Here is a 17507-nt window from a genome sequence, read left to right as displayed (position 1 = left end):
TCCGACTCTGTGAGGCTGCAGTTGACTTTATTAGGGATAGCCATAGTACCATTACTGTTGGAAAGACACTTTTATGTAGTCTACTCTTTATTGTGGAATCTGTGCAGCTCGGTCCTGTAGCCAAGACATACAGAGCGACACTGGGATTCACTTGGCCTGTTAGCTAGGTGCCAGTGAGGACAGTCATACTCATGGTTAAGGGGCATGTTGACGGCTGTCTTCGCATTGGGGTCTTGTTTACTCCGCTGGTGCTTCCTTTGGGAGGCGGCTGTTGTGCTTTACTTTGGTGCCGTATTGTGGGTGCCACAGAACTTGCATTTGCCAGGGGATAATCTCCTGCAAGTAGAGAATGCCGTTATGGAACTAGAAAACATAATTGAGTTTATATTTTGTGGACGGTACTATTTAAAGTGTCTTCAGCCCAAATAGCACCCAAATTCAGGTGCTACAAGGTTGATACACTTCAACCTGTTGCCTGTCTTAACTGCCATTGACTTTTACTTAGTGTCAAAGGGAATAAAGTGACTGTGTGGCTAGAAAACAATTCTTGCCTTTGAAAGTGGCATCAAATAAAGTCGTATATGTTACCTGCGATGCAATGTCGTGGAGTAGGACGGTGTAGTCTAACTCAATGAAGTCATCGTTTCTTTGCTACAACAACAACAACAACAAAAATGTTTAAGCAATATCATGGCAAAGATGACATCTTAAGTTTTTTGCATTAATATTGCTCTATTCACTTCAATTTAGCCTGACAGAAAACTATTTTCTTATATTAGAATAAACAGATATTCTTTCAAACCATTTTTTAAAAATCATTACTTTGCATTTGTTGCTCTAAAAATCGCTTAGGTGGTTTTCACCCTCCAATTTGTGGCAGCTATTTAAAAGCATTACTATATGTAGTTTTTATTTATGAAGCCTAGTGTCAATAATGGCAATGGGAACTGATAGTAAAGAAACCAATTATGTAACATTCTTTAGGAAACTGACAATGGTAAAATGTAATGACTAAGTTATCTGATTTTACACTGATTGTCACTCAGGAATAAAAAGCATTCATGCAGTGAGCTCCACAGAGCTCCTGCATCTGTGCAGCTATAGACATCATCAGAAATTACTGTGCTCCGTGAGGCTGAGGCTTCTGAAGGCGTCTCCGTGCTGTGCTGAGACTCCCATTGGCAGGCAGCACAAGCACCTGGGCCCCTCCAGCTAACAGTGCTTATAAGTGTAGCCCACCACCACCACCATTCTCTACACTACCTCGACGTAAGCTCTCCCTGACTATATCAGCAGAGAGTCCCCTTAACGTCATTGTCTACAGGGATGACATCCTACGTGTTGGATTTTAATAGGTAGAGATGTACAATTTACATGAATTAGGAACTAAGCAGTACTTCAACCCTTCTGCTGGGGCTTTCATTACTACTGTTCAAATTCAGTGAATATTCATAGGTTTATTTTTTTTTTTTTTTCTCGGAGCTGGGGACCGAACCCAGGACCTTGTGCTTCCTAGGCAAGCGCTCTACCACTGAGCTAAATCCCCAACCCCATAGGTTTATTTTTATAAGCGTAAAACCACTGGCTTGTATGCTGGTAGATATAGCTCAAAATTCTTGGTTATGGTTGTGTTGGGTGTACCTGGTCCAGGTTGATAGTTCAGGACCTTTAAAGGAGTGCTGTGGCCATGTTGCTCTCTGAATGCATTTAGAAAGTAGACTCACTCATTTCTCAAAATGCTGCAGTGGTGTGGCCTCTGTCTCCAGGGGCTGTAAGGGCTGTGTCTGGTGAGTGTGCAGAGGCCCCGAGTGTGCTGGGGGGCAGTTGGTTGTCTGGAAGCTGAAGGGAGCAGCAGGAAGCCCTTTTCTCTCAGAGTTTAGAAACTATCTTTTACGCTTCTCAAAACTCATTCTTGTTTTCTAATAGCTACTAGTTGAATTTCCCTTTAACCTCAAAAAGATAAAAACTAAAGCATGTATTCCTGTATGTTTCTGTCCTGTGAAAATGCATTTCTCCATAACCATGGTGTCAGGCTTAAGAAATCATAAGGCTAGTAACAAAATGTGAGGTCATAAACTGACTAAAGGGAGTAAAGAAAAGAATCCCAAATGAGCCAAGGAACGGCTAGAACTACTCCAAGCTTCCAGAGACCACAGTGCCACGATTCTCTCTAGGGGAAATGCCAGTCCTGTCTCTGGGCAGCCGTGGAACCATCATTCAGTGGAGAAAAATGCAGTTAGTCTGCAGCACTTGGTAACGGCAACTCAGATACGCTGCCGGCTGCTGAAGAAACTCCTCTGTTTCAGACTGAGTAAAGAATATACATATAAAAACCTGTCAGATTCTGTCACAACTTCATAGTTATAGAAGTGCAGCTTTACTTGTGAGTGCTATAAATAGTGGCCCTCAGGAGCTTTGGGAACCAAGTTCAGGACCAGATGATTCATTGAAAGTGTATAGTGTACCTGAGTGTTTATGTTACACACAGTAATAAAGCTACAGCCGTTTTGCTCTGCAAAGGATCTGAGTAAAGCGTCCCAGAGAACTAAGTCTGAATAGCCTGGCATGAAAGACGACGAACCATAAGCGGTGAGCTGATTATTAGATGTTCAGAGAAAGTCCTTAGCCTTGCCCACACTCACTTCCCGTATCGCTTGAGAGGGCAGATGTCCACGTCTGCGCTCTCTAAAAGCCACATGACCTTGGGGCCAGTGCTGTTGCTTTCTGTGCCTCGTCTAACCTGACTGACTTCAGTGCCTTCAGACTACAGCCCCACTGATTCAGTACGGAATGGCAAGAGGAACATATCCAACCGTGAGTTCCAGTTCTTGTCAGTATTAATAGCGTTCTATGTGGAGACTACGTACCACTTGCTTGACCGTTTGAATCCTTGCCATTTTATACCATGTGTCTTCAGTCGAGTTCTGCCACATTACATAACCACAGGCGACCCAGGCTAAGTGGTGGACCGGCTTCATTTGTGGAGACACGTTTCCAAAATTGTCTGGTAGAGGAAACACTTATATGTTAAATTTAATTATTAACTGTTTTAGATTAAAAATCAAAAGCCATAGTTATGCTTTCTAGTGTTCGATCTAACATAGGTAAACACTAAATTAAACCATGAATGTATAAAATTCCAAAGCCTCTTTATTGCTGTATTATTAGAAATAAGTATTTTTGCAAAAGTCAAGTTATTTCCAATGTAAGTAACATCAGTTTTAAGGGTGGGTAATAGAAATACGTCTCAAGTTTTCAGAACATACTTTTCCATGCTTTATGTATGTACCTGGAATATTTTGTGCTTGTAGTGGTTCCTTCATGGACATGAGTCTTTGATAAAATGTGTTATCTTCCTCATCTGGGTTCTTGCCGATTTCTCCTTCAAATGTGAAGTTGACTTCCGGTGCAGAGCCTTGTCCCGTTCGAGGGTAAAGAACTTCAGCCGTGCAGCTCACTGTAACTTGCTGTTTGGAGATTTTTACAAAAGTCATGCAAAGGTCAGCCTCACAGAGGGCCATTCGTTAGAATACGTGTCTAGGTGCCAGAACTAGAAACTCTTAGGATTTCAACCCTGCTAGTGGGATGTTGGTTTACAATGTCAAATTTTAGTCGGATTGCCTACCAAAGGAGGACTGGTTCCTTCTAAGTTTGCTCTTTGCTCTTTCTCCCTGCTCGTGAAACCACTGTTTCTTCCAAATGTAGACATAGCAGTCTCTCCTTAATGTAAAAGTGTGGGATCGCAGCAGTTGTCTAGCAACTCAGTGCCTTTTAGGGGATTTCCTCTGGTTCTTTCCTCAGGGAGAGGGCGACCTTCCCACAGCTTCAAGATGGCTGTGGTGTAAACTACAGTTCCTTCTTTTACATTTATTTCATTAATAATTTGACACACATGCAAAATTTTAAAACTTTCCTGTCCCATTATTGGAAGACGAGTGGAATCTATTGTTCCTGAATTTCTAAATGTACTTAATTTGAATACCCAATTAAAAACCAAAATAAAAGGCAGGCATGAGAAAGCAGTCGTGATCGGAGAGTAAATTACCTCTTTCAATCATATAAGGCGTGAGTTCAGACTGTCGGAATTTACTTAAGGGTAATTTATTTCACCTGAAGTAGACTTTTCTAAATCATGAACAGAGGCTCAGGCAGTCGAGGCTCATGGGGCTCTGCCGAGCTGTGGCTGCTCACTCAGAATCTCCCAGCAGCAGCAGCGGAAGCCCAGGGCCAAACCCTCAGCAAGAGTGCACCAGGACCCTGAGAATCAGTGTTCTAGAAAAGACATCTCACTTACTTTTTGGATAATTTCTTCCACAGAAAACTTCAGATGGTACTTGTGGCCTCTTCCTGGGATATCCTAAAATTAAGAAAAATACACTGGAGAAAAGAATATTGTAATCTATCAAATCTTTTTAGTTAGAACGTTCTTATTACATGCCTGGGAGGGTGGCTGGTGGGAAGAAGTACACTAAAGCTTTGCATCTTTTTAAACAGGCAAGGGGTTTCGTTCAGACATTCCTCACGACTGTATGACTTAACTATCCTTCACCATCCCTTCCCCAAGCCTGGCCTCTCAAGGAGGCCGTCATCAGAGTGTAGCATCAATCTTGGCAGTGTCTAGCAAGTTTATTTAGGTTAGTGTAGAAGAGGGATTGAATCATACAGAGTACACAGATGCAGTGACAGTAGGAAACATCTGTGCCTTAAAGCCAAGGGTACCAGAGTGTCAGTGAGTAAAGGATTTGAGGTGGATTACTGCCAAGTGCTCAGAGACGCTGTGTGTAAGTGCCGTTTATACTCTGTCCTGTCAAACAATACTTTTAAAAACCTTATGAATAGATAATTTAGATATTTCCCTTTTAAATTTAAGACAACTTTGAAGTGTATATCTAATTATAATATCTGGTACAGTTTCAAAAATAAAAATTATTCCTTTGTCAGTCAAAAAAACTTGAGCTGTAAGGAAAAAGAAAATAAGGGACACTCAGTAGGTGAGGCCCTTAAAGCCTAACCTAGCTTCAGCAGAGAGAAAGGCATCATCATCTAAAGCAGGATGTGGGCGGCTAGAGTCTGGCAGCAGCCCACACTGCTTTTGTCTTCTTACTCGGGTTAATTTCTCACGGTTTCCCATCGTTTTAGGCAAAGGGTTTAAGAGTTACTCTTAAAAGTTTATGGAGTTGTCTGGAGACCATGAGCTTTTGTTGGCCAATGCTACCAGCAGATTGAGACACAGTAACAGTTTACAGATTGTTCCGATGTGTTTTCTCTAGACCTCTTCTCACCACAGGAAAGGGTGAGACTCCCATCCCATGGATTTCCCAATTCCCTAAGCTAATATGCACAAAATCTGCCTGCATAGGTTCTCTGCCTTACTGTGAAAGCAAACAGTTCTGGGGTGAGTACCATATAGAGGACCGAGAAGGAATGCTATTCGGAGGCGGAGCAGCCCCAGCCCGGCCCAGCCCAGCCCAGCCCAGCCGGGATCGGGGTGAGAGTAGCAGGGCAAGCCGATCCTCTGGGCTTCCCCATCTCGCAGACTCACCTCCTTGCTTGCCTGCTGGACCGTCTGCACCAGGAATACCTTGTGGGGGGTCCCTTGCTGATAGTTTATGCAGTTTTCTGCCACCGAGGCAGCCCTGGACGCAGCGTAGTGGGTGGGTGGGATTTCTTCCATCTTCAGGGAAACAGTGAGCGCGGGCTATCCTAGTTCAAAGAGATCGCAGTGGGTGCAGCCAGGATCCTGTCAGTGTAGCGTGCTGGCCAGCGGAGTGGGTCTCGGTGAGGTGGTGAAGTCAGCAGCTGGGCTGGGCGTGCGCGGTCCTTAGCGCCCTCTTCCCTCTTCCTCCTTCGCTCAGGAAACTGTTTGGGCAGTGGCTCCGCCGGGAGCCTCGCCCCGCCCTGGGGTAGGCGGGCACCTCCTGGAGAAAAGCCCGGGCATTCCCTCAGGCTCCCTCCGGCTCTGAGCAGGTGTGGGAGGGGGAGGGGGCATTCAAGAGGAAAGGGAAGGGCTTCTGGCCTCGCCTCCCTCCGTGGACCTCTGGAGGGCTTCAGCTGCCTCTTGGCTGCTTCAGATTAGAGTACACCTTTCCTTTTTCAAATGGGCCTCACAGGGCAAGGGGCAAAGTGCTTCACGAATGATTCACCCTTTCCTCTTCCCATTATGAGACTCCAGGAACAGGCTTACTCACCCAGGTTCCTTCAGAGGCAGATCCAGAGTCGGGGAGCAGAACAACCATGTTAAAACGTTGGGGGAAAAATTAGAGGAAAAAAATTGAAACGGACCTGCCTGCTTCCCCTATCTCATTGATCTTAGAAGTATAAGGCTTAATGGGCGTGAACCACCACTCCCATCTTTCTTTACATCTCATTTTTATGATTTTTTATGTGTATGTGCATACGTGTGTGCAGGCACATTGGATTCCCCGGGAGTTGGAGTTCGGGGCAGTTGTGAGCCACACAGTATAAATGCTGGGAACCAAACTCAAGTCCACTGCCGAGCCAACTCCAACTCCAACTGTGATTTTCCTAAAAGGTAGATTGTTGGAGGCTTTTTGGGTAGACTGTGTACGCAGTGACACTCTACAAAGAAGGGGAAGGTGCTGTGTGCGCTAGGTGTTGCTTTCCTCAGACGATACTGAACTTTCCTATAAATAACGACTTCCTTTGGAGCGGGTGGGTCACTAAGAAACAATAAGCCATACAGCATTTCCCTCCTTTCTAGTTACGTTACCATCAGCTATGAGCAGCTAGGGGATAACAAGCTTAGTTTTTTTCTTAAAAATGTTTGCCTTTTCAATAAGTAAGTCATGTATCTGTAAGTCAGCCCTTTGGGGAGACAGACAGACAGATAGACACAGCAAGAGTGAGAGTGTGTGCGTGTATGGGCTTCCCAAGTCAGCATTTTAAAGTGTAGTAGACAAAGGTTCTGCATGTAATAACTAGTATAGACTGGCACGATGGCACTTGGGTTTCTTAAATTTGCAATTATTACTCAAAAGGGAAACCTACCTTTTCATTTAGATGTTAAATAAGCTGAATTGCAAGAATATCATTCCCAGTCTTGCACCTTCTTTTAAAATGTTTTTTACAGTGTTTTGCCTGCATGTTAATATATGAGTGCCCATTGCCCAAGGAGATGTCAGATGTCAAATCCCCTAGAACTGGAGTTAGGGATGGTTGTGAGCCACCATGTTGTTGCAGGGAAACAAACCCCAGTGTGCAAGTGTAGAAAGTGTTGTCAACCACTGAGCCATCTGCCCAGCCGGGTCTTTAAGGTTACCCACCAGAATCTCACCAATGTTAGATACTCAGTCCATTATCCTCAGGCTTGAGTAATGTGTAGATTGTCTTCAAGATAATGAAGTCCCAGGATCAGATGACTTATTCTACTGATTTTATATTATAACATGAGCATTAAACAAGTTAAAAATACTGTAGCTTGTAACGAGTATGAATATAAAATCAAAATGGCCAGGCATGGTGGCTCATGCTTTTAATCAGAGAACCTTGAAGGCAGAGGCAGGGTGGGAGGGGGGTGTCTTTTGAGAGTTTCAGATGGCCCAGGGCGAAATAGTGAGACCCTGTCTCCAAACAAATAAATAAATAGTAAAAATGAATCTACAAATTCATTTAAAAAAACACAATTCTCATGAACCCTAGATTTGATATGACTTGGTATTTTGACAGACTAGTTGTCTTTCAGGTTGCCAGCAGTGTGACGCTAGGCTAGGTCTTTGCCCTTCAGCATGCCCGCCTGCCTGCCAGTCTCCTCTTTCAACCTGTTCTCACGCAGTAGCCACCAGTGCTACTGCAGTGGCCCTGTCAGTGACACCGCAGTGACATGTCAGTCGGGTTTGATCAGTTTCTATTTCCCTGTTAGTAGTCTGGGAAAACGTTTGGTTAAGGGCATTGCTGTCGATGCAAACCCTGGCTTTGGAGGTGGGTAGCAGTCTCGTCCTCTGGTTACTTAGCCTTTCTCAGGTCTCACACCTATAAAATGATGACTAGAAACAGAGTCGCTTTCTTGGTTTAGTCTATGCAAAATGTTTTAACACATCCTGGCACTGATGTGTTCTCTCTCTTGCCTTCCTCTCATTCATAAATGACATTGTTTGTGGACTGGTCCTTGGGACATTGCTGCCTGAAGAATTAGCAGTGCTGGAGCGCCCTGCCCCGCCCTGCCCTGCCCCGCCCCATCCAGCACCGTGGGCACTGCCTCAGGTGCCCTATACTTGAGTTGTTATGTAGTTGAATTTTCAATTAAGTTTAAGTAGCTGTGATTATTTTTAACCACATAGTTAGTTAATCTATATAGTACAGATGTAGACTATATCATTAAAATTTGTCATGCTTTATTTTGTGTACAGAGGTATGTGTGTGCTGAGGCAGGAGTGTGAAGGTAAAGGAAAACTTGAGGGACCGGTTCTGTTTCTACCATGTAGTCCCAGGGATTGAACTCAAGCCGTCAGACTTGCAGCAAGCTGCTGTCTCTTTTGAGCTCTCTCTTCAGCCAAGGCTGTTTTATAAGGACGCTATGTTGTTGTTAGACCGAGACTGACTGCCCAGTACCTCAGGGAACGCTGGTGGAGCCTGGGTGCGGTACTCGGAACCCTCCTCAGTGCTTCTGACCGACCTGACCTGACCTGACCCGACCCGACCCGACCCGACCCGACCCGACCCGACCCGACCCGACCCGACCCGACCCGACCCGACCCGACCCGACCGGATCCTGGTGCTTCTTTCACCCTCTGCTTTACTCTCTTGCTTCTGGCGGATACAGGTTTTTCCCTCCCAGGAAAATTCCACCCTCACTCTGTGGGGTTGCCCAGCCCGTCCTGAAGCTCATGGCCACCGGAAGGCTTTCAAAGGCAGTTAGACACATCTACACTCGGGCTGTTTAGGAAATCTGCCCCTTCCAAGCTTACATCTCCTACCATTCTTTTCATCACCTTTTCCCAAGTGGCTTACAGACTCACCATTAATGTCCACTCTCCTGCAGATCTGTACATAGAGTGATTGTCCTCCGAAAGGTTCAGGTTAGAGGAAGAAGCACAGGCTTGTGTCCTCATGTTACCTAGGAAATAGCCTCCTGTGACTGGATCTCTGATGTGCAGTACTCATGTAAAGTACTCTGTGCAATGGCTTGAAGTAAACACTAAGTCGTGCTCATTTCTTCTTGAAAGTCTGTTTTTATGTTCATCACTGTGATTTCATCATTAATCATTTTCAGGTGTTAATTATTGCATCTGGCTCACAATTTAAATCACTCAAGTCAGCAATACCAAATATTAAAATCAAATAGGAACTGCCTAAATGATTAATTATGGCCACCACAGTTCTTATTTCTAAGAAAGAGTCCTTGATTACTACACAGTGCGACGTGCAAGGGCAGTGTTCCAGAACTGGTTGAGCTCTCCGGAATGTAGGTTATTAGCAACCCTAGACTGAGCCTTCTATTAGAAGAAAAACAACTTACTTAGCGGTATGTCCACTCTCACCCCTGAGTAAGAATAGAAAAGAGTTTCTTCTAAATAACTTCTATAATAAAATTTCATAGTGTGGCCATCACAAAGGAAAGAATAAAGAAACAAAAACAAAAACAGCCAATCAATGTGGATCTTTGTATAAATCGCTGGGAGTTTATCTCATTGTGCTAATTACTAATGCTGTTTATTTTCTCCTGCTCTTTTGCAGATTTGACTTTACACATAAAAAGCAGTCGGGTGGTGCCGGCCAGTATGGAAAAGTGATAGGGGTGCTGGAGCCCTTGGCCCCGGAGGACTACACGAAGTTGGAGTTTTCCGATGAGACCTTTGGGGCCAATGTTCCAAAGCAGTTTGTTCCCGCCGTTGAGAAGGTAGTGTTGGGCGGGGCTCTGGCGTTGTCTCTGTTTGAAAGCAGGTTGTTGGTATTAAATCGCACCTGTGTTCTGTCACGTTCGTGTCCCCCCATGCTTCCTTTACTTTAGCTAACCATCTTGACTGACTGCCAGGGTAGACCTCCAACTCACTCGCGTGCTCAGTCAGTCACTCTCCATAACGTGACACTGCCACACTGGTTACAGTCACGCCTTCCACTCGCAGTGGTCTTAGGGGTTACGAACGCTCGTGCTGCTGCAGGAATGCGCCTTCCTAAGAGTCCCAGCCCCCGGTCCTGTTCCTACAGCATCTTTACTGAGCTGGGCGGGCTCCTTGTAAATGAGCGTAGACCTGGTTTGTTTCTTTGAGACAGGAAGTCCATATGTATCTCTGAAGGGCCTCGTATTTAGAGATCTGTCTCTGCTTCCTTTTTAACTTTGTAAATTGGGAGTAAACTAGTTACCTTCACATATACTGAGGCAAGGTGGAATCGCGGGAGTGGTGCACACCAAGGGCCAGTGCTCACTCTGCCCTCCCTCTTACCCGCTTAAGGCCGCACACTCTGAGCAGTTGTTTATTTTGTCAACAGCAGGTTATAATTTTGTTTTCAGTGATGAGAGCATTTTTTGGTAATGTATTTTATTTGGTATACTTTTATTTTAAGATAATTAATACTTTGCCATTCACACACTTCTAAATATCAGACGACTCAAATTCACACAAGAGGAGAATTTACATAGTTTTCAGCATACATAATGTATAATTTTGAAATGTCAGAAATGCAGTTCACTGTGTATGTAGCAGTGTGACTCCCTGTAAGTATTTAAGTGACTGAAAATGAATTGCAAACTTGTTAACTGTACTCTTTAAATCTATGTGATTTTTTTTTTTTTTTTATGAGTTATACCTCAATGAAGCTGTCTTTTAAAAGGTGGATTGCATTTGGGAAATGAAATTCTCTTTAATTCTAACAACAATCCTAACAGTTGTTAAGAACAACAGTGTTTTATGGTGTGGTTTTTATGGTGCGGTCTGCCAGTAAGGCAAAGCCGTAATGGACCAGTGGTAGGGACCCAGCACAGCCAGTGCTCACACATAGATTTTGGTAAGGCCATTGACCTTGGATGCCTTCCCTCCATTCTCTCATCCTGAAATCAGGGGCCTGCTGCCTCTGCCTCTGTAAGGGAGTGTGAGCATTGCTGCCTCTGTGAGGGAGTGTGAGCATTGCTGCCTCTGCCCCTGTAAGGGAGTGTGAGCATTGCTGCCTCTGCCCCTGTGAGGGAGTGTGAGCATTACTGCCTCTGTAAGGGAGTGTGAGCATTGCTGCCTCTGTGAGGGAGTGTGAGCATTGCTGCCTCTGTAAGGGAGTGTGAGCATTGCTGCCCCTGCCTCTGTAAGTGAGTGTGAGCATTGCTGCCTCTGCCTCTGTAAGTGAGTGTGAGCATTGCTGCCCCTGCCTCTGTAAGGGAGTGTGAGCATTGCTGCCTCTGTAAGGGAGTGTGAGCATTGCTGCCCATGTAAGGGAGTGTGAGCATTGCTGCCTCTGTAAGGGAGTGTGAGCATTGCTGCCTCTGTGAGGGAGTGTGAGCATTGCTGCCCCTGTGAGGGAGTGTGAGCATTGCTGCCTCTGTAAGGGAGTGTGAGCATTGCTGCCCCTGTAAGGGAGTGTGAGCATTGCTGCCCCTGTGAGGGAGTGTGAGCATTGCTGCCTCTGTGAGGGAGTGTTAGCATTGCTGCCACTGCAAGGGAGTGTGAGCATGGCTGCCCCTGTAAGGGAGTGTGAGCATTGCTGCCCCTGTAAGGGCGTGTGAGCATTGCTGCCCCTGTGAGGGAGTGTGAGCATTGCTGCCCCTGTGAGGGAGTGTGAGCATTGCTGCCCCTGTAAGGGAGTGTGAGCATTGCTGCCCCTGTAAGGGAGTGTGAGCATTGCTGCCTCTGCCTCTGTAAGGGAGTGTGAGCATTGCTGCCTCTGCCTCTGTAAGGGAGTGTGAGCATTGCTGCCTCTGCCTCTGTAAGGGAGTGTGAGCATTGCTGCCTCTGCCTCTGTAAGGGAGTGTGAGCATTGCTGCCTCTGCCTCTGTGAGGGAGTGTGAGCATTGCTGCCTCTGCCCCTGTAAGGGAGTGTGAGCATTGCTGCCTCTGCCCCTGTAAGGGAGTGTGAGCATTGCTGCCTCTGCCTCTGTAAGGGAGTGTGAGCATTGCTGCCCCTGTGAGGGAGTGTGAGCATTGCTGCCCCTGTAAGGGAGTGTGAGCATTGCTGCCCCTGTAAGGGAGTGTGAGCATTAGGTCAGTCCAAGGTTGAGCTTATGCTGAGTGCCCTTACCGTGTTCCAGCCAGCTCACACCTTCAGATTCCATACTTCTCTACAGAATCACCCATCTAAATGCCAGGCTTACTTAGAAGTATTTAAGAGGTGAAAGACAGCATGTATCCTAAGAGCATTACACTTCTGAGCAGTAACCTCTCTTGGCATTTTGGGTAATACTCTGCAAGTGGGATCTCATTGCTGTTTCATTCATTCATTGTTAGGGGTTTTTGGATGCCTGCGAAAAGGGGCCTCTTTCTGGTCACAAGCTTTCTGGGCTCCGGTTTGTTCTGCAAGATGGAGCACACCACATGGTGGATTCTAACGAGATCTCTTTCATCCGAGCTGGAGAAGGTGCTCTTAAACAAGGTATGTCATGTGCCGATGAACTCTCTATCTGCCTTCCTTGGGAGACCATCATAGTCTCAAAAGCAGTACTGTTTGTCTCCCCTCCCTCCAGGGCTTGGGGAGAGCATGATAGGTAAGGGATGAATACTTGCAGTGTGTGATTGTGAGAGGAGATGGCTGTGTTCTCTTTCTTGCAAAAATCAGAGCCTGCCCTGTTCTAAATTATCTAGGTATTTATTTTTAATGTGTTTTAAGTTCATATATAACCTAAGGTTCTAGTTTTAATAGAGAAGACAAATGCTCAGAACTTTAAGAAGTATTTTAAAGATAAATTAGTCATGTTATTTAAGCTGAATTATTTAAATGTCAAGGAGCTCATACATTTGTAAGTAATTTTTTTTACATCTCACATTTTAAACGGTTAGGGATTATTATGAGAGTGGAAGTATTTTGAAAGACTTGAGTAAACTTTATCCATAATAGAGACTTCCTGCTAAACTGCTAAATCTGTCAACCTTATATCTGATCACACATCATACATTTATTAAAACTGTGAGCCAGAACGCTGAGATGTTGTGAGCAGGCCTATCTGATTCTTGGCTTTTAATTCGGGGAAACAGGTGCCAGCACAGCCATTTGACGTGAGAATTGCCCAGCAAGCGAGCTTCCGGTTACCCTGCAGGCAGAGACTTCATTTCCTTTGCCGCCTCATCCATGTCGGGCCCTTGTCAGCTCCTGAGGAGTCTGTCAAAGCGTCTGTACATAATAAAATTGAGTCATATAGCAGCCTGACAGTGTTTCCACCGAAGAGTCAAACTAGACAGGGAGAGAACTACCTTCTTGATCATTATTTCGTAAGCACTCTGTACATCAGAATTCTATTGATTCTCTGTGAACTCTGAGCTCTTCCAACTCTTGGGTCTGCATGTCTGGTTACTGGTAGGCAGTGCCTGGGAGGACTGCTGTTCTCTACCCTAGGTTGATAGCTCCTTTTTTGTTTTTTAAAGATGTATTTATTATATATGAGCACACTGTAGCTGTCTTGGGCACACCAGAAGAGGGCGTCAGCTCCCATTACAGATGGTTGTGAGCCACCATGTGGGTGCTGGGATTTGAACTCAGGACCTCTGGAAGAACAGCCAGTGCTCTTAACCACTGAGCCATCTCTCCAGCCCAACTCCTTGTCTTATTTAAGCTTAGTAGTTATAATCTAGTTTTCTGTTGTAAAAAGAAAGAGTGACCTCCATTTTCTTTATGTCAGCTGTGTATTAAACAGGCACTGTAGTCATGATGTAGATATTTGGTCAGTCTGATATGATATTAATTGAGAATAAATCAGATTAGAATACCCACCTTTTGACCTTGAAATGTTCATTACTTTAATACATCTTTTTTTTTTTTTCTCGGAGCTGGGGACCGAACCCAGGGCCTTGCGCTTGCTAGGCAAGTGCTCTACTCTACCACTGAGCTAAATCCCCAACCCCTTACTTTAATACATCTTAAGTTAAAAAAATTATCAAATAGGTTAACACTTTTTAGAAATGCAATTGAATTAGAAAGCACCATTTGTTTTATGCTGGTTCTTGACTAGGAGTTTGTAACTTTGATGGGAGTAGAGGTTAGATAAATATAAGATTATCTGGTCATCAATTGACATATGACTTCATCCATTCTAACTCTTATATTTAAATATAAATAAATATAGATGTGTTTGCCCCTAGTACACACATATGCCAGTGGAAACCTCTCTATATAACCTCAGTGAGAACAGCATAACTGCACAGTGGATCTGCAAAGGGAAGTCTGGGTTGCAGCTGAGGTAACAGGCTGTGCAGACAAGCCAGGTATTAGCATGAAAAACAGCTAATTTGGGTTCTTTGTCTCGCTATTTCTTTATGTTTAAAGGCAAAAATATATGGGACCACATTTTTATCCATAAAAAATATAAATATTTGCCAAAAATAGAATGTGATTTTAAGAAGAAAAGGCATTAGAATTGAAATAAAAATGAAGATTGATTTTTAAAGTCCTAAAAAAGAGGGAGTTTTAAAAATGTTAAAAGTGGATGCCTTTCATCCCACCAGAGATAGGCAGATGTCTAAGTTCATGGCCAACCTGGTCTACAAAGCAAATGGGAGAGCCAGGGCTACATAGAGAAACCCTGTTTCAAAAACAACAAAACAAATAAATACTAATTAATTAATGTAATTGATGTAATCACGACAGGAAGGCCTCCCAAGCAGTAAGCAGTTGTGTGTATCACTGAGTGCCAGCTGAGGGCTTCTGGGTAAGAACGTTCCTGCTAACCGAGCTCGCTATAACAGTGGCTTATACGTAGATTATTGTGTCTCTTATATATAGTAAAATATACTAAAATATGTGACATGGCATCAAAATTAGGAGATACTTTAGATTTTTATGTATTATAATTTAAAACCAAAATTTGAACTTGCCTCAAATGTCAGTCAGTGATGTAACTTGACACTGAAATGTGAAACTGCATGTGCTTGGTCTGGCTTGGCTCTGTGGATGTGAATGTTGCCATCACTGCCAGAGAGAACACTTTGCTTACTCTCCCAAACACTGGGCTTGCAACCATGCTAAGCAGAGCCAGGACTGTCTTTACTTCACTAACCCAGCAGTCTGTTCTCTGGGGGCTCTGGCCATTCCATCCCAGGTTTTGGGCTTTGTTTTCCCCTTACTATGAAGAAATAGGCCTGTCATTTGCTTGAATGTCCCCAGACCGCCTGGGAATATTCCTTGGAAATGTTCCACATGCGTGCGTGCATGCATGGGCACGAGCGTATACCTGCCTTCAGGGACAGTGAGTACAGTTCTTCCTGTTGTATTGCCTTTGACCTAGAGTAGTGCCATGCCACTTCTTTCCCAACATGCTTGCTTCAGCTATTGCTCGTCAAATTTATCGATTCCTTGTATGCTGCATTATGTTGAGTATGTGAGTGTCTGGAGGGTTTCAGCTCTGTGAAGAGACATAATGACCATGGCGACTCGTACAAAGAAAACATTTTACTGGGGCTGGCTTACAGTTCAGAGGTTTAGTCCATTATCATCATGGCAGGAAGCATGGCAGTGTGTAAGCAGACATGGGGCTGGAGGATCCGAGAGTTCTACATCTTGATTGGTAGAGACTGAATTCCACACTGGGTGGAGCTTGGGCATAGGAGACCTCAAAGCCTGCCCCCACAGTGACACACTTTCTCTAATAAGATCACACTCCAACAAGGCCACACCTCCTAATGGTGCCATTCCCTGTGAGCCAAGCATTCAAACACAGAGTCTGTGGGAGCCATACCTATTCAAGCCACCACAGCGAGTGAGCTTATCTTCACAGTGTGACCTTGGAGCTGAGAGAATTGAGATTCAGAGCAATTAGTTTCATAACTCAGGCTGACACACTGGTTTGGTGGAGCTTAAAGTTAAACCTAGACTAGTTTTAGCCCTTGACTACCTCATTTGTCTGATTAGCACCCAGCCTTCTGATACTGCTGTCTTTACTAGTGGATTGAAATAGAGAGTCACCAGTGTTTCCATAGCATAGGCTTACAGTGAATTAGGTATGACTCTGGAGGTGAGTTTAGGAGTGCTGTATTCGAATACAGAGGCAGTATAAATGCATAGGAAGCTGAGCATCTCTGGAGTTTGGTACCCAGTTGGGGTCCTGGTGCCGATCCCAGTGGTGCTGAGGCTGGCTGACATTGTTACTGTGACAGTGGCTGCACTTGAGTCTGAGTGTCTTTAGAGGTGCTTATATGAACGTACAGGAATGGTTGCTAATTGATCTCTGATGGACAAACCGATGCCTCTGGAGAAACTGGTTATTTCAGAACACAGTAGCTTCTGTGCTGTCTTTCCTGTATCTTGTTCAAACCTTCTATTTGGTCAGTCAGTCAGTCAGAAGCTAAGTATTCTGCTCTAGCCCCCACTACTGAATTTCTGTAAATATTTGAAGTGTAAATATTTGATGTTTATTTTACTTTTTCCGTAAATATTAGTCAGTATTTGTAACTAAAGAGTGTAGTAGTAGTGTATTAGATGGGACCAAAAAAACCCACAATGACCTTTACGTTAAAGTGGTTGTTAACATCTAGTCTGATATCTTTTAATTATCGGTGAAGAAATTTAAGACCTGGGCAGACTGTTTTCACAAGAATCAAGCAACTTGTTAGAGGAAACTAAAAGCCTGAGTCTCAGGCAGGCAGTAGAATTCGTCAGCCTAGAAAAAGACTTCTCAGAAGTGACATGAGTCTTCTAAGCACCTCTCCTGCACTGTGATGAGTTGTTGGGGTGTGTGTGTGTGTGTGTGTGTGTGTGTGTGTGTGTGTGTGTGTGTGTGTGTGTGTCTGTGTCTGTGTCTGTGTCTCTGTGTGTGCATGCGCGCAAGGACAAGTAAGAAAGAGTGGGTTTATGTTGGTTTCACACGTGATGACTCCAGAGAGAGCAATTAACACAGCCATATAGTTTACATAGTGTGGGGCTCGATGATTGATGTTGCTCTGTAGTTTAATGATATTTAAGGAATTTTCCAAAAGCATGGTAATGGAAATACACCTGAGTGAAATGTTATCTCTTTGGAATTTTCACCTAGCCAACTATTACCATTACTATAAAAAAAAAAGTGAGTCCGGGGGAAATTTAAGCTTATCATCATTCTGTGCCTTTAGGGACGTGCCATCTGTCTCATGTAAAGCTGGACAGGAGAATTTCACTTTTATAGCTAATATACTTTTCTTTTTAAACCTAGCCTTGGCCAGTGCCACATTGTGTATTATTGAACCTATCATGTCCGTGGAAGTCATCGCCCCAAATGAGTTTCAGGGAGCAGTGTTTGCAGGAATTAACCGGCGCCATGGAGTGATTACAGGGCAAGACGGAATTGAGGACTATTTCACGCTGTACGCTGATGTAAGTGCATCACTGATAGTCTCACAGGTTTCTTTCACACTGTAGCCCAGGCTAGCCTGGAACTCACAGTAACC

General features: G+C 44.3%; 2 protein-coding genes across 2 annotated transcripts in view; one reads left to right on the top strand and one right to left on the bottom strand.

Moving 5' to 3' along the window:
- The window catches only part of Gfm1 (G elongation factor mitochondrial 1), a 45778-nt gene that overhangs the window by 26858 nt on the left and 1413 nt on the right, over positions 1-17507 (top strand). The window contains exons 14-16 of the mRNA XM_032898277.1: positions 9694-9856; positions 12387-12531; positions 17273-17433. Coding sequence (XP_032754168.1) covers positions 9694-9856; positions 12387-12531; positions 17273-17433 — 469 coding nt within the window. The remainder of the gene's footprint in view (positions 1-9693; positions 9857-12386; positions 12532-17272; positions 17434-17507) is intronic.
- Lxn (latexin) lies at positions 9-6073 on the bottom strand. Its single transcript, XM_032898278.1, has 6 exons — positions 5543-6073; positions 4295-4357; positions 3290-3467; positions 2868-3004; positions 589-651; positions 9-336 (listed from the first exon to the last, which is right to left on the bottom strand). The coding sequence occupies exons 1-6, from the start codon at positions 5672-5674 to the stop codon at positions 238-240; spliced, it is 672 nt and encodes a 223-aa protein (XP_032754169.1). The 5' UTR covers positions 5675-6073; the 3' UTR covers positions 9-237.

The sequence above is a fragment of the Rattus rattus genome, chromosome 3 (assembly GCF_011064425.1).
Source record: "Rattus rattus isolate New Zealand chromosome 3, Rrattus_CSIRO_v1, whole genome shotgun sequence".
NCBI classification, from domain to species: Eukaryota; Metazoa; Chordata; class Mammalia; order Rodentia; family Muridae; genus Rattus; species Rattus rattus.
The sequence above is the reverse complement of the archived record's forward strand: the minus strand, read 5'-3'. Positions and strand labels throughout refer to the sequence as shown.

What these genes read in the sequence shown, in the direction of transcription:
- Lxn (XM_032898278.1), bottom strand. Translation starts at nt 5,674, where the DNA reads ATGGAAGAAATCCCACCCACCCACTACGCTGCGTCCAGGGCTGCCTCG. An exon ending in TCCAGCAGGCAAGCAAGGAG is followed by an intron (nt 4,358 to 5,542) that starts GTGAGTCTGCGA and finishes TCTTAATTTTAG; the next exon opens with GATATCCCAGGAAGAGGCCA. An exon ending in TGGAAGAAATTATCCAAAAA is followed by an intron (nt 3,468 to 4,294) that starts GTAAGTGAGATG and finishes ATCTCCAAACAG; the next exon opens with CAAGTTACAGTGAGCTGCAC.